At 35.1% G+C, this 14,413-nt stretch overlaps 2 protein-coding genes and 1 long non-coding RNA gene across 12 annotated transcripts in view; 2 read left to right on the top strand and 1 right to left on the bottom strand.

The window, feature by feature from the left end:
* Positions 1-5,811, top strand: part of LOC125770050 (uncharacterized) — a 32,816-nt gene extending 27,005 nt beyond the window's left edge. The window contains exon 4 of the long non-coding RNA XR_007419129.1: positions 4,594-5,811. This is a non-coding gene — a long non-coding RNA (uncharacterized LOC125770050). The remainder of the gene's footprint in view (positions 1-4,593) is intronic.
* A 568-nt stretch (positions 5,812-6,379) lies between these two features.
* LOC125770046 (fas apoptotic inhibitory molecule 1) lies at positions 6,380-7,473 on the top strand. The gene is made up of 3 exons (XM_049439225.1): positions 6,380-6,880; positions 6,954-7,003; positions 7,076-7,473. Exons 1-3 carry the CDS (start codon positions 6,469-6,471, stop codon positions 7,229-7,231), a joined length of 618 nt encoding a protein of 205 aa, XP_049295182.1. The 5' UTR covers positions 6,380-6,468; the 3' UTR covers positions 7,232-7,473.
* LOC125770035 (atypical protein kinase C) overlaps positions 7,318-14,413 on the bottom strand; it is a 104,841-nt gene continuing 97,745 nt past the window's right edge. For 5 of the 10 annotated variants that reach the window (XM_049439213.1, XM_049439210.1, XM_049439212.1 and 2 more), the window contains 3 exons: positions 14,057-14,178; positions 12,760-12,886; positions 7,318-10,564 (listed from right to left, as the gene is read on the bottom strand). In XM_049439213.1, coding sequence (XP_049295170.1) covers positions 12,799-12,886; positions 14,057-14,178 — 210 coding nt within the window. In that variant the 3' untranslated portion in view covers positions 7,318-10,564; positions 12,760-12,798. Of the gene's footprint in view, positions 10,565-11,483; positions 11,542-11,939; positions 12,298-12,759; positions 12,887-13,034; positions 13,151-14,056; positions 14,179-14,413 lie in introns of all 10 variants that reach the window. The other 5 variants (XM_049439214.1, XM_049439211.1, XR_007419127.1 and 2 more) reach the window with 4 other exon arrangements.

The following is a 14,413-nucleotide window of genomic DNA, read 5'->3' as shown; positions in this document are numbered from 1 at the left end:
TTGGTGTCATCTATCGACCACAGGTTAAAGATTGGCGATCCGTTGGATACCGTCCGAGTTATAGGCAAAACTTGGTGCAAAAATGAAGAAAATTTTACATTTTCTCAAACAGGGTAAGGAACTTGGTTCCTCGAATAACTTCTGGCACAGACATCTGAGGGCATGGCCGTCCAAGAAGAAAATGTAGCCATTGATGCCATCTATCGACCACAGGTTAAAGATTGGCGATCCGTTGGATACCGACCGAGTTATAGCCAAAACTTGGCACAAAAATGAGGAAAATTTTACATTTTCTAAAACAGGGTAAGGAACTTGGTTCCTCGAATAACTTCTGGCACAGACATCTGAGGGCATGGCCGTCCAAGAAGAAAATGTAGCCATTGGTGCCATCTATCGACCACAGGTTAAAGATTGGCGATCCGTTGGATTCCGACCGAGTTATAGGCAAAAGTTGGCGCAAAAATGAGCATTATGAAATTTTTTAATTTTATATTTTTTAATATTTTTTAAAATTTTTTATTCTTTTTTAATTTAAAACATTATTTGAGTGAAAAGAAACTTATTGCAACCAATTGGCATTAAAATAAATCAATTTCATTTTTTTTGCAAAATTTCTCAAAAAAATGGCAAGGGGTACCCCTTATGAAATTTTCGAGTCGAAATTTTTTTTTAAATTTTTTTCTGATTTTTTATTCTTTTATTAATTTAAAGCATTATTTGAGTGAAAAGAAACTTATTGCAACTAATTCGCATTAAAATATATCAATTTTTTAAATTTTGCTGAATTGCTCAAAAATGAGGAAAATTTTACATTTTCTCAAACAGGGTAAGGAACTTGGTTCCTCGAATAACTTCTGGCACAGACATCTGAGGGCATGGCCGTCCATGAAGAAAATGAAGCCATTGATGCCATCTATCGACCACAGGTTAAAGATTGGCGATCCGTTAGATACCGTCCGAGTTATAGGCAAAACTTGGTGCAAAAATGAAGAAAATTTTACATTTTCTCAAACAGGGTAAGGAACTTGGTTCCTCGAATAACTTCTGGCACAGACATCTGAGGGCATGGCCGTCCAAGAAGAAAATGTAGCCATTGATGCCATCTATCGACCACAGGTTAAAGATTGGCGATCCGTTGGATACCGACCGAGTTATAGGCAAAACTTGGCGCAAAAATGAGCATTATGAAATTTTTTAATTTTATATTTTTTAATATTTTTTATAATTTTTGATTCTTTTTTAATTTAAAACATTATTTGAGTGAAAAGAAACTTATTGCAACCAATTGGCATTAAAATAAATCAATTTCATTTTTTTTTGCAAAATTTCTCAAAAAAATGGCAAGGGGTACCCCTTATGAAATTTTCGAGTGGAAATTTTTTTTTAAATTTTTTTCTGATTTTTTATTCTTTTATTAATTTAAAGCATTATTTGAGTGAAAGGAAACTTATTGCAACTAATTCGCATTAAAATATATCAATTTTTTAAATTTTGCTGAATTGCTCAAAAATGAGGAAAATTTTACATTTTCTCAAACGGGGTAAGGAACTTGGTTCGTCGAATAACTTCTGGCACAGACATCTGAGGGCATGGCCGTCCAAGAAGAAAATGTAGCCATTGGTGTCATCTATCGACCACAGGTTAAAGATTGGCGATCCGTTGGATACCGTCCGAGTTATAGGCAAAACTTGGTGCAAAAATGAAGAAAATTTTACATTTTCTCAAACAGGGTAAGGAACTTGGTTCCTCGAATAACTTCTGGCACAGACATCTGAGGGCATGGCCGTCCATGAAGAAAATGTAGCCATTGGTGCCATCTATCGACCACAGGTTAAAGATTGACGATCCGTTGGATACCGACCGAGTTATAGGCAAAACTTGGCGCAAAAATGAGCATTATGATATTTTTTAATTTAAAACATTATTTGAGTGAAAAGAAACTTATTGCAACCAATTGGCATTAAAATAAATCAATTTCATTTTTTTTTTGCAAAATTTCTCAAAAAAATGGCAAGGGGTACCCCTTATGAAATTTTCGAGTGGAAATTTTTTTTTTAATTTTTTTCTGATTTTTTATTCTTTTATTAATTTAAAGCATTATTTGAGTGAAAAGAAACTTATTGCAACTAATTCGCATTAAAATATATCAATTTTTTAAATTTTGCTGAATTGCTCAAAAATGAGGAAAATTTTACATTTTCTCAAACAGGGTAAGGAACTTGGTTCCTCGAATAACTTCTGGCACAGACATCTGAGGGCATGGCCGTCCATGAAGAAAATGAAGCCATTGATGCCATCTATCGACCACAGGTTAAAGATTGGCGATCCGTTGGATACCGACCGAGTTATAGCCAAAACTTGGCGCAAAAATGAGGAAAATTTTACATTTTCTTAAACAGGGTAAGGAACTTGGTTCCTCGAATAACTTCTGGCACAGACATCTGAGGGCATGGCCGTCCAAGAAGAAAATGTAGCCATTGATGCCATCTATCTACCACAGGTTAAAGATTGGCGATCCGTTGGATACCGACCGAGTTATAGGCAAAACTTGGCGCAAAAATGAGCATTATGAAATTTTTTAATTTTATATTTTTTAATATTTTTTATAATTTTTTATTCTTTTTTAATTTAAAACATTATTTGAGTGAAAAGAAACTTATTGCAACCAATTGGCATTAAAATAAATCAATTTCATTTTTTTTGCAAAATTTCTCAAAAAAATGGCAAGGGGTACCCCTTATGAAATTTTCGAGTGGAAATTTTTTTTTAAATTTTTTTCTGATTTTTTATTCTTTTATTAATTTAAAGCATTATTTGAGTGAAAAGAAACTTATTGCAACTAATTCGCATTAAAATATATCAATTTTTTAAATTTTGCTGAATTGCTCAAAAATGAGGAAAATTTTACATTTTCTCAAACAGGGTAAGGAACTTGGTTCGTCGAATAACTTCTGGCACAGACATCTGAGGGCATGGCCGTCCAAGAAGAAAATGTAGCCATTGGTGTCATCTATCGACCACAGGTTAAAGATTGGCGATCCGTTGGATACCGTCCGAGTTATAGGCAAAACTTGGTGCAAAAATGAAGAAAATTTTACATTTTCTCAAACAGGGTAAGGAACTTGGTTCCTCGAATAACTTCTGGCACAGACATCTGAGGGCATGGCCGTCCAAGAAGAAAATGTAGCCATTGATGCCATCTATCGACCACAGGTTAAAGATTGGCGACCCGCTGGATACCGTCCGAGTTATAGCCAAAACTTGGTGCAAAAATGAAGAAAATTTTACATTTTCTCAAACAGGGTAAGGAACTTGGTTCCTCGAATAACTTCTGGCACAGACATCTGAGGGCATGGCCGTCCATGAAGAAAATGAAGCCATTGATGCCATCTATCGACCACAGGTTAAAGATTGGCGATCCGTTGGATACCGTCCGAGTTATAGGCAAAACTTGGTGCAAAAATGAGCATTATGAAATTTTTTAATTTTATATTTTTTAATATTTTTTATAATTTTTTATTCTTTTTTAATTTAAAACATTATTTGAGTGAAAAGAAACTTATTGCAACCAATTAGCATTAAAATAAATCAATTTCATTTTTTTTGCAAAATTTCTCAAAAAAATGGCAAGGGGTACCCCTTATGAAATTTTCGAGTGGAAATTTTTTTTTTAATTTTTTTCTGATTTTTTATTCTTTTATTAATTTAAAGCATTATTTGAGTGAAAGGAAACTTATTGCAACTAATTCGCATTAAAATATATCAATTTTTTAAATTTTGCTGAATTGCTCAAAAATGAGGAAAATTTTACATTTTCTCAAACGGGGTAAGGAACTTGGTTCGTCGAATAACTTCTGGCACAGACATCTGAGGGCATGGCCGTCCAAGAAGAAAATGTAGCCATTGGTGTCATCTATCGACCACAGGTTAAAGATTGGCGATCCGTTGGATACCGTCCGAGTTATAGGCAAAACTTGGTGCAAAAATGAAGAAAATTTTACATTTTCTCAAACAGGGTAAGGAACTTGGTTCCTCGAATAACTTCTGGCACAGACATCTGAGGGCATGGCCGTCCATGAAGAAAATGTAGCCATTGGTGCCATCTATCGACCACAGGTTAAAGATTGACGATCCGTTGGATACCGACCGAGTTATAGGCAAAACTTGGCGCAAAAATGAGCATTATGATATTTTTTAATTTAAAACATTATTTGAGTGAAAAGAAACTTATTGCAACCAATTGGCATTAAAATAAATCAATTTAAATTTTTTTGCAAAATTTCTCAAAAAAATGGCAAGGGGTACCCCTTATGAAATTTTCGAGTGGAAATTTTTTTTTTAATTTTTTCTGATTTTTTATTCTTTTATTAATTTAAAGCATTATTTGAGTGAAAAGAAACTTATTGCAACTAATTCGCATTAAAATATATCAATTTTTTAAATTTTGCTGAATTGCTCAAAAATGAGGAAAATTTTACATTTTCTCAAACAGGGTAAGGAACTTGGTTCCTCGAATAACTTCTGGCACAGACATCTGAGGGCATGGCCGTCCATGAAGAAAATGAAGCCATTGATGCCATCTATCGACCACAGGTTAAAGATTGGCGATCCGTTGGATACCGACCGAGTTATAGCCAAAACTTGGCGCAAAAATGAGCATTATGAAATTTTTTAATTTTATATTTTTTAATATTTTTTATAATTTTTTATTCTTTTTTAATTTAAAACATTATTTGAGTGAAAAGAAACTTATTGCAACCAATTGGCATTAAAATAAATCAATTTCATTTTTTTTGCAAAATTTCTCAAAAAAATGGCAAGGGGTACCCCTTATGAAATTTTCGAGTGGAAATTTTTTTTTAAATTTTTTTCTGATTTTTTATTCTTTTATTAATTTAAAGCATTATTTGAGTGAAAAGAAACTTATTGCAACTAATTCGCATTAAAATATATCAATTTTTTAAATTTTGCTGAATTGCTCAAAAATGAGGAAAATTTTACATTTTCTCAAACAGGGTAAGGAACTTGGTTCGTCGAATAACTTCTGGCACAGACATCTGAGGGCATGGCCGTCCAAGAAGAAAATGTAGCCATTGGTGTCATCTATCGACCACAGGTTAAAGATTGGCGATCCGTTGGATACCGTCCGAGTTATAGGCAAAACTTGGTGCAAAAATGAAGAAAATTTTACATTTTCTCAAACAGGGTAAGGAACTTGGTTCCTCGAATAACTTCTGGCACAGACATCTGAGGGCATGGCCGTCCAAGAAGAAAATGTAGCCATTGATGCCATCTATCGACCACAGGTTAAAGATTGGCGACCCGCTGGATACCGTCCGAGTTATAGCCAAAACTTGGTGCAAAAATGAAGAAAATTTTACATTTTCTCAAACAGGGTATGGAACATGGTTCCTCGAATAACTTCTGACACAGACATCTGAGGGCATGGCCGTCCATGAAGAAAATGTAGCCATTGGTGCCATCTATCGACCACAGGTTAAAGATTGGCGATCCGTTGGATACCGACCGAGTTATAGGCAAAACTTGGCGCAAAAATGAGCATTATGAAATTTTTTAATTTTATATTTTTTAATATTTTTTATAATTTTTTATTCTGTTTTATATTTAAAGCATTATTCGTGTTAAAAGAAACTTATTGCAACCAATTGGCATTAAAATAAATCAATTTCATTTTTTTTGCAAAATTTCTCAAAAAAATGGCAAGGGGTACCCCTTATGAAATTTTCGAGTGGAAATTTTTTTTAAATTTTTTTCTGATTTTTAATTCTTTTATTAATTTAAAGCATTATTTGAGTGAAAAGAAACTTGTTGCAACAAATTCACATTAAAATATATCAATTTTTTAAGTTTTGCTGAATTGCTCAAAAAAATGATAAGGCTTTAGCCTTAGGAGAATGGCAAAGTTAAAGATTTTTTTTTGGGGAAAAATGTCCATGAGATGTTAATTTTTTCATTTTTTTAACAACCTTTCTTCTGTTTTAAAAATAATATTGACATTCACAACACGGTTCGACATACAACACGTACGTACTTTAAAAAATAAAAAGTACTCAATTTTTTTCAGTTTTACAATATTTAATATGTCGCGTTGGCAAACGCGACATTTGCTAAGCGGTTAGTGATGGAGTCAGGTTATCATAAATTAAAGCAATTTAGAACATTTTCAAAAGCAAATCCTTTTTTTTTTGGCTCCATTGTACCCAACATTGGCACAAGAATTGATACGGGCACAAAAAACTGCTCCTCAAAAATGTTTTTCTGTGGGAAGCTACATACGCCGGGAAGAAGAGTTTGTGATCTGCTAAAAATGAACTGCACACAATAACGATCAATTCTACTGATCTTCTTTTCGAACAGATAAAATGGCACCTCTATAGCTTTTTAACTAAACAACGAATATACTCACATGTTTTGCTGCTACGGGCCAACAATACCAACGACATACGAATGAGCAAACTAACGATGCTGAACAATGCCGACATCTTGTCTAACATTCCACCGCTCGGTGGTAAGGATAGTGCCCAGCACCGGGAAGTGGTCGCCCGTTGGCGTGTGCCCATGTACGGCAAGGTGTACGAGATCGAGTTCGAACACGGCACGGCTAGCGGGAAGCGAGTGCTGTGGATCGATAAGCAGGAAATCTTCCGAAGGGACTGGATGTTCAAGCTGGTCGGGGAAGATATGTTCAAGCTGGAGGATAAACGATGCATCATACGGGTTGATCCATTGCCCGGCTTTCGGTACAGTTACTCGCTGTTCGTGGATGGCAAATCGTACGAACAGTTCACTGAAAGCCAAGCCAAAGCGCTCAAAACGTGGGAAGCAAAGCTGGGTGATAATTTCTACCGGATTGTGCTAGGTAAGTTGTGGGTGCTTGTGGAAAACGAAAGTGTAATGCAAAGAAAGATAAAAATAATATTTTTGTTTTACAGAAAAAAATACCTTAAATATCTACGTAAACGGAAAGCTTATTGAAGAAAATGTACGTACCGTTGTGAAATGTTTGCGCTCCAAACAATAATCCATAAAATCCTTTTCCAACTCGTTGTCGCAGGGTGAGTTCGTAGAAGGTGGAACCGATACAACATTCATCGAGGATAGCAACACGTTTGTGCTGAGTGCCCGAACAAGCGGTAACAAACGTGAAGGTATAGTCCATCGGTTGACGGTAAACGGTATGGAGGTGTTTGATTCCGGCACGATGATTTAGCAAAACAATGGCTTCTTTCGGACATGGTTTTACACCTGTTGTTGCCTCGGACAAAAGCAACAATCTGCGGAGCGACTCAGTGGAGCTTTGATTTTAATATTTTTTATTTGAAATAGTTTCAATTTCAGCGATCCGGTTTTCTGTTTTGAAGGTGTCAGACCCATACGATACTGGTTAGTGTCAGTTATAAGTTAATCGTATTTGTTTGTATTTTGTGATTTTTTTGTTTTTTTTTTTGTTTTCGAACGAACTAGGAAGAAACAATCTCTTTCAGGGTGAGAGGCTGAGAGGCAGGGTGACGGATGGATCGAAGAAATGGAAAATAAAAATGAAACAAAAAAAACTATTTACCTAAGTGCGCAAAAGCAAAAAAAACTAAACATTATTCATACTGATCAGTGTGTGTGTGTATGTGTGTGTGTTTTACATAATGCTAATAAAGTTACTTTTAAGACTAAACTTTGAAATGCTGAATAGGAAATGGAAATGGAAAGAATGTCAGTTGGAAATCTATTCTTATAAAAAAAAAAAGAAATACATCTGGGGATCATTATACGCATAAGTACAACATATGTACCAACATGGACGTGGTAGAACAAAAAATGCAAAATAAGTAAACGTAAGTTATAAAACGTAAAACTTCCCTTAAACGCTTTGTAGCTCCCAAAAATCAATCATGATAGAATATGTCTATTATCTGTGGTTTTTCTTTGTTTTTCCTCCCTAAGTAAAGGCTTCACCATTTTCCTTTGACGGTTGCAAATGTTTTTTTTTCTGTTCTGATCCACTTTTTTCCGTTCCATTCAATCCTCTTAATATGCAAAATTCGATTTGCAACACATTTTACCATTGAACTTACACAGAGAAAAATATCGACTCAAAAATCGTACTATCACCAACAACAATTATCAAAATATTCCCAGTTTGGTTGTGTGCAAACTTTCCGTGTGTGTGTGAATGTTGGTTTGTTTGTTTTTCTTTTTGTATGCATTTTTTTGTTTGTTAAAACAATTTACGATAAATAGGCTCATTTTACGAACATTAAGGTACATTTAAAGAACAATAGTTTCGCGCACGACTTCATGTTTTCGTTTTCTCTCTCCCGATTTTAGCCGATTTTAAGTGATTTAATCGCGATCCGCGAAGCGCACAAATGTAACACAAATGGTAGGAAAATGAAACAAACACACAACACCTTCGCGCAAAAATTACTTGAAACATCCCTCAACAATTTAGCAACTTCCTCCAAGACGCATCTTTTTTTTTCTTTTTGTTTTAATTTGTTTTTTTTTCTCCCTCCTTTTCTGTTCACCTTACCATAATCAGTGATTTTGTTTGTTTTGTGTTTTTCTTTTACCAAGTGCGTTTCTACGAATTTTGGTTTTGCATTTAAGTATTCATTCATAATTGTTTGCTATCGTACTTCCTGAACTCATGTACAAAACTGTCAACTACGTACTGAGGAGGGGGACTGTGCTCGCCGATGCAAACATTACTTCATTCGTTCCACTTTTCTTTTTAAATTTAGTTACCACCGCTTCTTTTCAATCAATATGCTATAGGCGCGCGCACTCGTTCTTACTGTTTCTTTCTAAATTGTTTAAAATTCCCATAGTCCTTCAAACGGCGCGCCTTTTAATTCGCTTTGAAACATAAATTTACTGCGAGCTAATTTTCTGCCTATCAATTCTATCTTCTGTTGTTCGCTTCACCTTTTTTTTTGTAATAATTCTTAATAATAAATTTGTTACCTAAACACTTCCCGTCTCTTCACCACTATCCAACATATCCCTTGAGTAGGCAATAGCGTGTGCATTCGTTCAGTTTTGATTTTTCAATCTATTGGTTGTTTTGCATAAGCTTGCCATTCACTTATCACGCCCATTTATCATCAACATTTGCCGAACGATCAGCTGCTGTTTGTTTGTTTTGGTTACCATCCTTTTCTACTACTTTTGTTAACGATACTGTGCAAATTGTGTGTAACTTGTTTCTTTGTTTTGTAACATGCTTTTTTCTCTGATTTGTTATTTAACTAGTCTTGCTTTATATAAGTAATGCTCAAAACGTTTTTGCTTTCAAATGCTGATTTTTGCACCCGTGGAAGAAAAACGAAAAGAAGAAGAAAAAACACAAAACGTTACGCGTGGAATTTTTTTCCTTAACGCTCATCGTTCGCCCATTGTCGTTTTTTGTTTAGTAGCGGCAAAATGTTTAAATTGTTTGCAATCGTTTATCTTGTGTTCTAAAAAGTATTTTCAGCAATTTCTACATATTTCCATTTGGATGTGTGAGTTTTTTTTACTCGGTTTGTTTTGTTTTTGTTTTTCAATGCAATAATGTAGGGCCTGTTTGATTTTTCATTTTTTGTTGTTTGAAACTCTCTTTTACGTTTTATGATAAGTTCTTGTTAAATATGTCTAGTACCATATATTCTAGATTAAAGTTTTTTTTTCTTCTTACTGTCCCACTTTCGTTCGGCTCGCAAAGTAAATAGTCTGTTGTCACGGATCTTCATCATACTTGTCGGTAATTGTTTGCTCGTATTTTCGCCTCTATGCTTTCCGGTTTTCTAGAAGGATATTTCAAACGTAATATAAAATGAAAATGTGTTTACAAAAATCTGCTGCAAACAACTGCTGCTTACAGGAATGTGTTTTACATAGGTTGAAGAAAGAAATGGACTGTAAAAAGAGAGAGAAATAAACTAGGAAGCGATGCGTCACACTTCCTTTAAGCGTCATCGAACCGGCGGCAGTTTGATTATCCATCATTGCTTAGCTACATTGCATTGCCGGTATATATGATGCGTTTTAATGCGTAATATATTCTGCCTGTTTTAGTGTACCATGTACAAAACCCTACTTACTAGCTGCGCAAACTTTTGATCACTGCCATCTCTCTCTCGTTTTTAATTCTACCAGAATAGAGAAGATCAAATTTCCCACAAAAGCGCTGTAAAGTTTTCAATTTCAATCAACCAATTTAATCTTTCATCGCAGTTTTCGTAACAAACAAAAAAACAAAGCAATATTTATATTAAGAACAAATCAATACATCTGGACACAGTGCCGGGAATGTGTTGGCCGCCGCATTAGATCTTGCTGTCGACGGGTAGCAGTTGCAGTGGCCAATTAATGTCATTTCTGTTATCGCTGTACGGTCTTCGTTCTCACTCGGTTAGTTTGCAGATGGCTGCGGCTAAACTTGTGGCTAGTTCAATGGAAGGCAAAACATGTGCTGCAGTAAACTCTTCGATGGTGGTGGAGGTAATTGAAGAATGCTTAGCTCATCCACAACGGAATCGTAATCGCTCGAATCGTCACCGTATAGCTGCAAAAAAGTGGATACAAACAATACATTAGTATGCGTGTTTTTCATCACCATTTCGGGGTAGGAAAGAGTGTACGAATATATTGGGACCGGGTTTAAGTTCGTTACTCCAGGTGGTAAAATTTACAGTAAATTGATTTGTAGTAATTGTGGTAACAAAAAAAAAAGAAACGGAAAGAAAAACATTGCATCAAAACAATCCGAGCAGCACACGTTTATAAAAAATGTACATGAAGTTAACCAAAAAAAAACACAAACAACTTTCAGCAGATAGAACATGGAAAAGTGCTGACAAAAATGTGATGTAACCTCAGAATCAATCAAAAAACAGGATGCGTTTTACACAGCATTAACAATTAAGGTGCAAAATATTAGCGTCACACCAATCCGGAAGGAAAGCATATCTGATTCGGGGTGATAAATTTACAATGAAACCTTCCCTAACCAGCTTAGCGAGCGAAGATAGTACATGCAATAATTTGATAATACTCAATTAGCACACAGTACTAATAGTGAACCATCTCCAACCAATGATAATTAACAAAAACACAGTAGTTAAACAAATTAATTAATGCTTAGAACAAATTTCTTAAACTTATAAAACTTATTAATTTATGATAGTGCAAAAGAACAGGACAAAAGAATAAAACAGTCCTTTAATTGCACTTAAACGTCACTTGTTTTAAAGATTCTATTAAAAATTAATAAAAGCACGTTTACCCTAACCTAAAATTAAAATGCAAGAAATGGTTTGTAAAAAAAACATTTTTGTGGCAATAGCATTATGATACATAAAAAAGACAAAATGAAAATTTGCAGCTGAATACCACAAACAATAAAAATCCAAACGTAGACGTACGCTTGGGTGAATTAGTAAAGAAATAAAAACAAAACAATTCTACACAAATTAAACACTTACTTTATCGTCATCTCTATTCGTCATTTACTATGGAAACTAATCCCATCTCTCGATCATACTGTTTCATACATTGCAAATACAGTGAGAGAAAGTGAACCAATGCAAACAAAGAAAAGAAAACATAAATAAAGTTTCAAAACACATACTCTTGTTATTAAAAAAACTATGAAGTAATGAAACAATGATATTATGAAATACTATCCGGTTCAACGAAATAATCAGATGTGTCAAACTAACTAGTACAACACACTCAGAGTGACTCACGCAACAGGTTTAGTACTTGTGTAACAAACAGTTAAGAAAGGAGAGAAAGAGAATCAGTTAGGGATAGTTGAAGCGGTACAGCAGTGGATAATAAAGTTTAGTGAAATGCGAAACACAATCGAAACAACTGGTAGAATGTACTATAAATGGTTTTCCAGCATTCCGTGTTGGATTAAAATACGCACTACTTACTCGCAGTACAGTAGTTATGTTTGTCAGTCAGTTCAAACGGAAAGCAGCAATTTTAATACCGTGTTTTGTACTTAAAACTTTGTTCTTAACATTGCAAACCAAAAACATAGCCCCCTTTTTTGTGCTTTTTTTTTTGTAATAACAACAAATGAGGTCATGTTTGTTGATTTTGTCTGCCGTTCATATCACGTGTACAAGTTTGTTTGATTTCGAACTTATTGCGCTCAAAATCTTTACATTTTCCATTCGATTTACATTCGTTGTTCCTGAACCTAACAGTACGGGCGTAGTTCCGCTTCAACAGATTCCGTTCTGCACTATTGTACCGAAAAGATTCTGACTTTCTCTGCACTCAAAACTACCGGAACATAAGTTGGTTGCAGTAGTGATTGGTGGTGGTGGTGGTTGGTGGTGGTAGTGGTGGAGAAGGTGGTTGATGATGATATAAGATGAAACAACACCAGAGAGAGAAAAAAGACAAACACAGAGAAAATAAAAACGACACAACAAGGATAGCGCTCCAGTGAGTACAATCTGACGTTAAATTGATTAATTACAGATATATATATATTTTAAAATTTAAAATCGAGAATTTCAAAATTCCTTCCTTATTACGCTAACTTCTATTTGATGTTACATTTGTCAACATTCGTTAAAAGAACATATAATTGACAAAGATACCTAAATGTGTGTTAGTGTGTTAGTGTGCCCGAAATGTGTTATGACTCGTGTGGATGGATGCTTTCTGTGCAAGGATGGTATTGATCGGAAGTGTAATGGAGGCGTGTGTACCATCCGCAACCGGTACACCAACACATACCTGCATGTTGTACGGATGCAGCTCGCAGGATGCGTGATGTCAAACGCAGTCTTCCAGCGACATCAGCAACGGGTTCACATACTCGAATCCTTCGAACTCCGATTGATCGATTTTATCGATGACGCGACTAAAATGATATCAAAAACAAACACAATTTAATTTCCCATACAAATACTAAAGAAACTGTATTGAAATATTGCTATTCAAAACAACAACACAACGAATGAGGACACGCTGCTGGATCCTCCGGTCCGGTATCGGTACGAAATACTCACTCATCATCCGGCGTTAGGTGTACCGGTTCATCGGTGAACTCTGGCGGGAAGTTTGCCAAATCCCGGTCGGAATCTAGGCGCGGGCGGAACGGTGGCGTAATTTGCTTTTGCTCAAGCTAACGCACCCCCCAAAATGATGAGAACGCATAAAAATGCCGAGTAGTGGTGAGAGAGAGAGAGAGGCAAACACGAACATGAAAGAAAAACGGAAATGCAAAACATTCCAACGAAAGAAAACAAAAAAGTATAAATAAAAAGTAATATTGAAATATAAGCACGCAAGATTTGGTCGAGCTCAAAGTAAATGAAACGATCCGGAACGACATTATCATTTGCGAGGGAAAACTATTTCTTTTAACATCATCAATTTAAATGATCTTCCAAACAATGGATTGAAAACAGAAAACATACTAGAGTTGAAGATAATCATATTACAATACACTTACATAACGATACAAATTGTGCATACTTTTACACACAGAAGCAGAAAACAAAGCTAAAAGAAAGCTAAATACTTAAAAAGTAAACGAAGAAATTGAAATTGTACAATCAAAAATACTGAATACTCGCAAATTTAAAAAAATACATGCTAAACTTTAAAAACAACAAATTACAATGTAATAACACTACAATAAGCTACTGTTAGCAGATAAAGAATAAGTTTAACATTACTAAAGCAATATTAATAACAGGAAAGAGAGCTGCATATATATTTAAATCTATTTAAAACATTACCAATGCACACAAAAACCCATCACCCAAACACAACACTTAATAATAAGGATCGGCAATAAGCATGCAGTAACTGGATGAATATAAGGAGAAAACAGTTCGAACTTGTGTGTAATACGTATTGCTCGCACCAACCATTCGCATTTACACACATTACGGATGCATTGTTGAAGTGATACGACCGCCGCAGGAGGATCCGGTAACGTTATCCCTTTAATCAATCTTATATGATCATTTTGGTTTAATCTTCTTGCTTGTTTGTTTTTTACTGTCACCACCTAACAACTTACGGATCGTCCGGTGTCAGCTCGGCCGGTTCACGCGTGAACTGCGGATCGAAGTGACAGGTTATATCCTGATCGCACCCATCAAACGAAGGGATGTACGGTGGCGTCACTTCCTTTTGTGCAAGCTGTGATCCGTCCCCGGTTAAGATTATCACACCGAAAGGATACCGAAATTCGAATTGAATTATAGTTAGCGAATACAAAACAAAACAACAGGAACAATCAACCAGGACGATACAGGTAAGCAGCAAATAGCGATATATAATAATATGTAGGTTGGGTTTAGAGATTACGGAGAAAACAATATCGTTAATTTTTTGTTTGTGGTGGTCGGGTAAAGCTTAAATAAATGTTGCTAAT

Source organism: Anopheles funestus, chromosome 3RL, assembly GCF_943734845.2.
Source record: "Anopheles funestus chromosome 3RL, idAnoFuneDA-416_04, whole genome shotgun sequence".
In the NCBI taxonomy this organism is placed as follows: domain Eukaryota; kingdom Metazoa; phylum Arthropoda; class Insecta; order Diptera; family Culicidae; genus Anopheles; species Anopheles funestus.
Note: the sequence above shows the minus strand (reverse complement) of the source record. Positions and strands in the feature narration are given on the sequence as shown.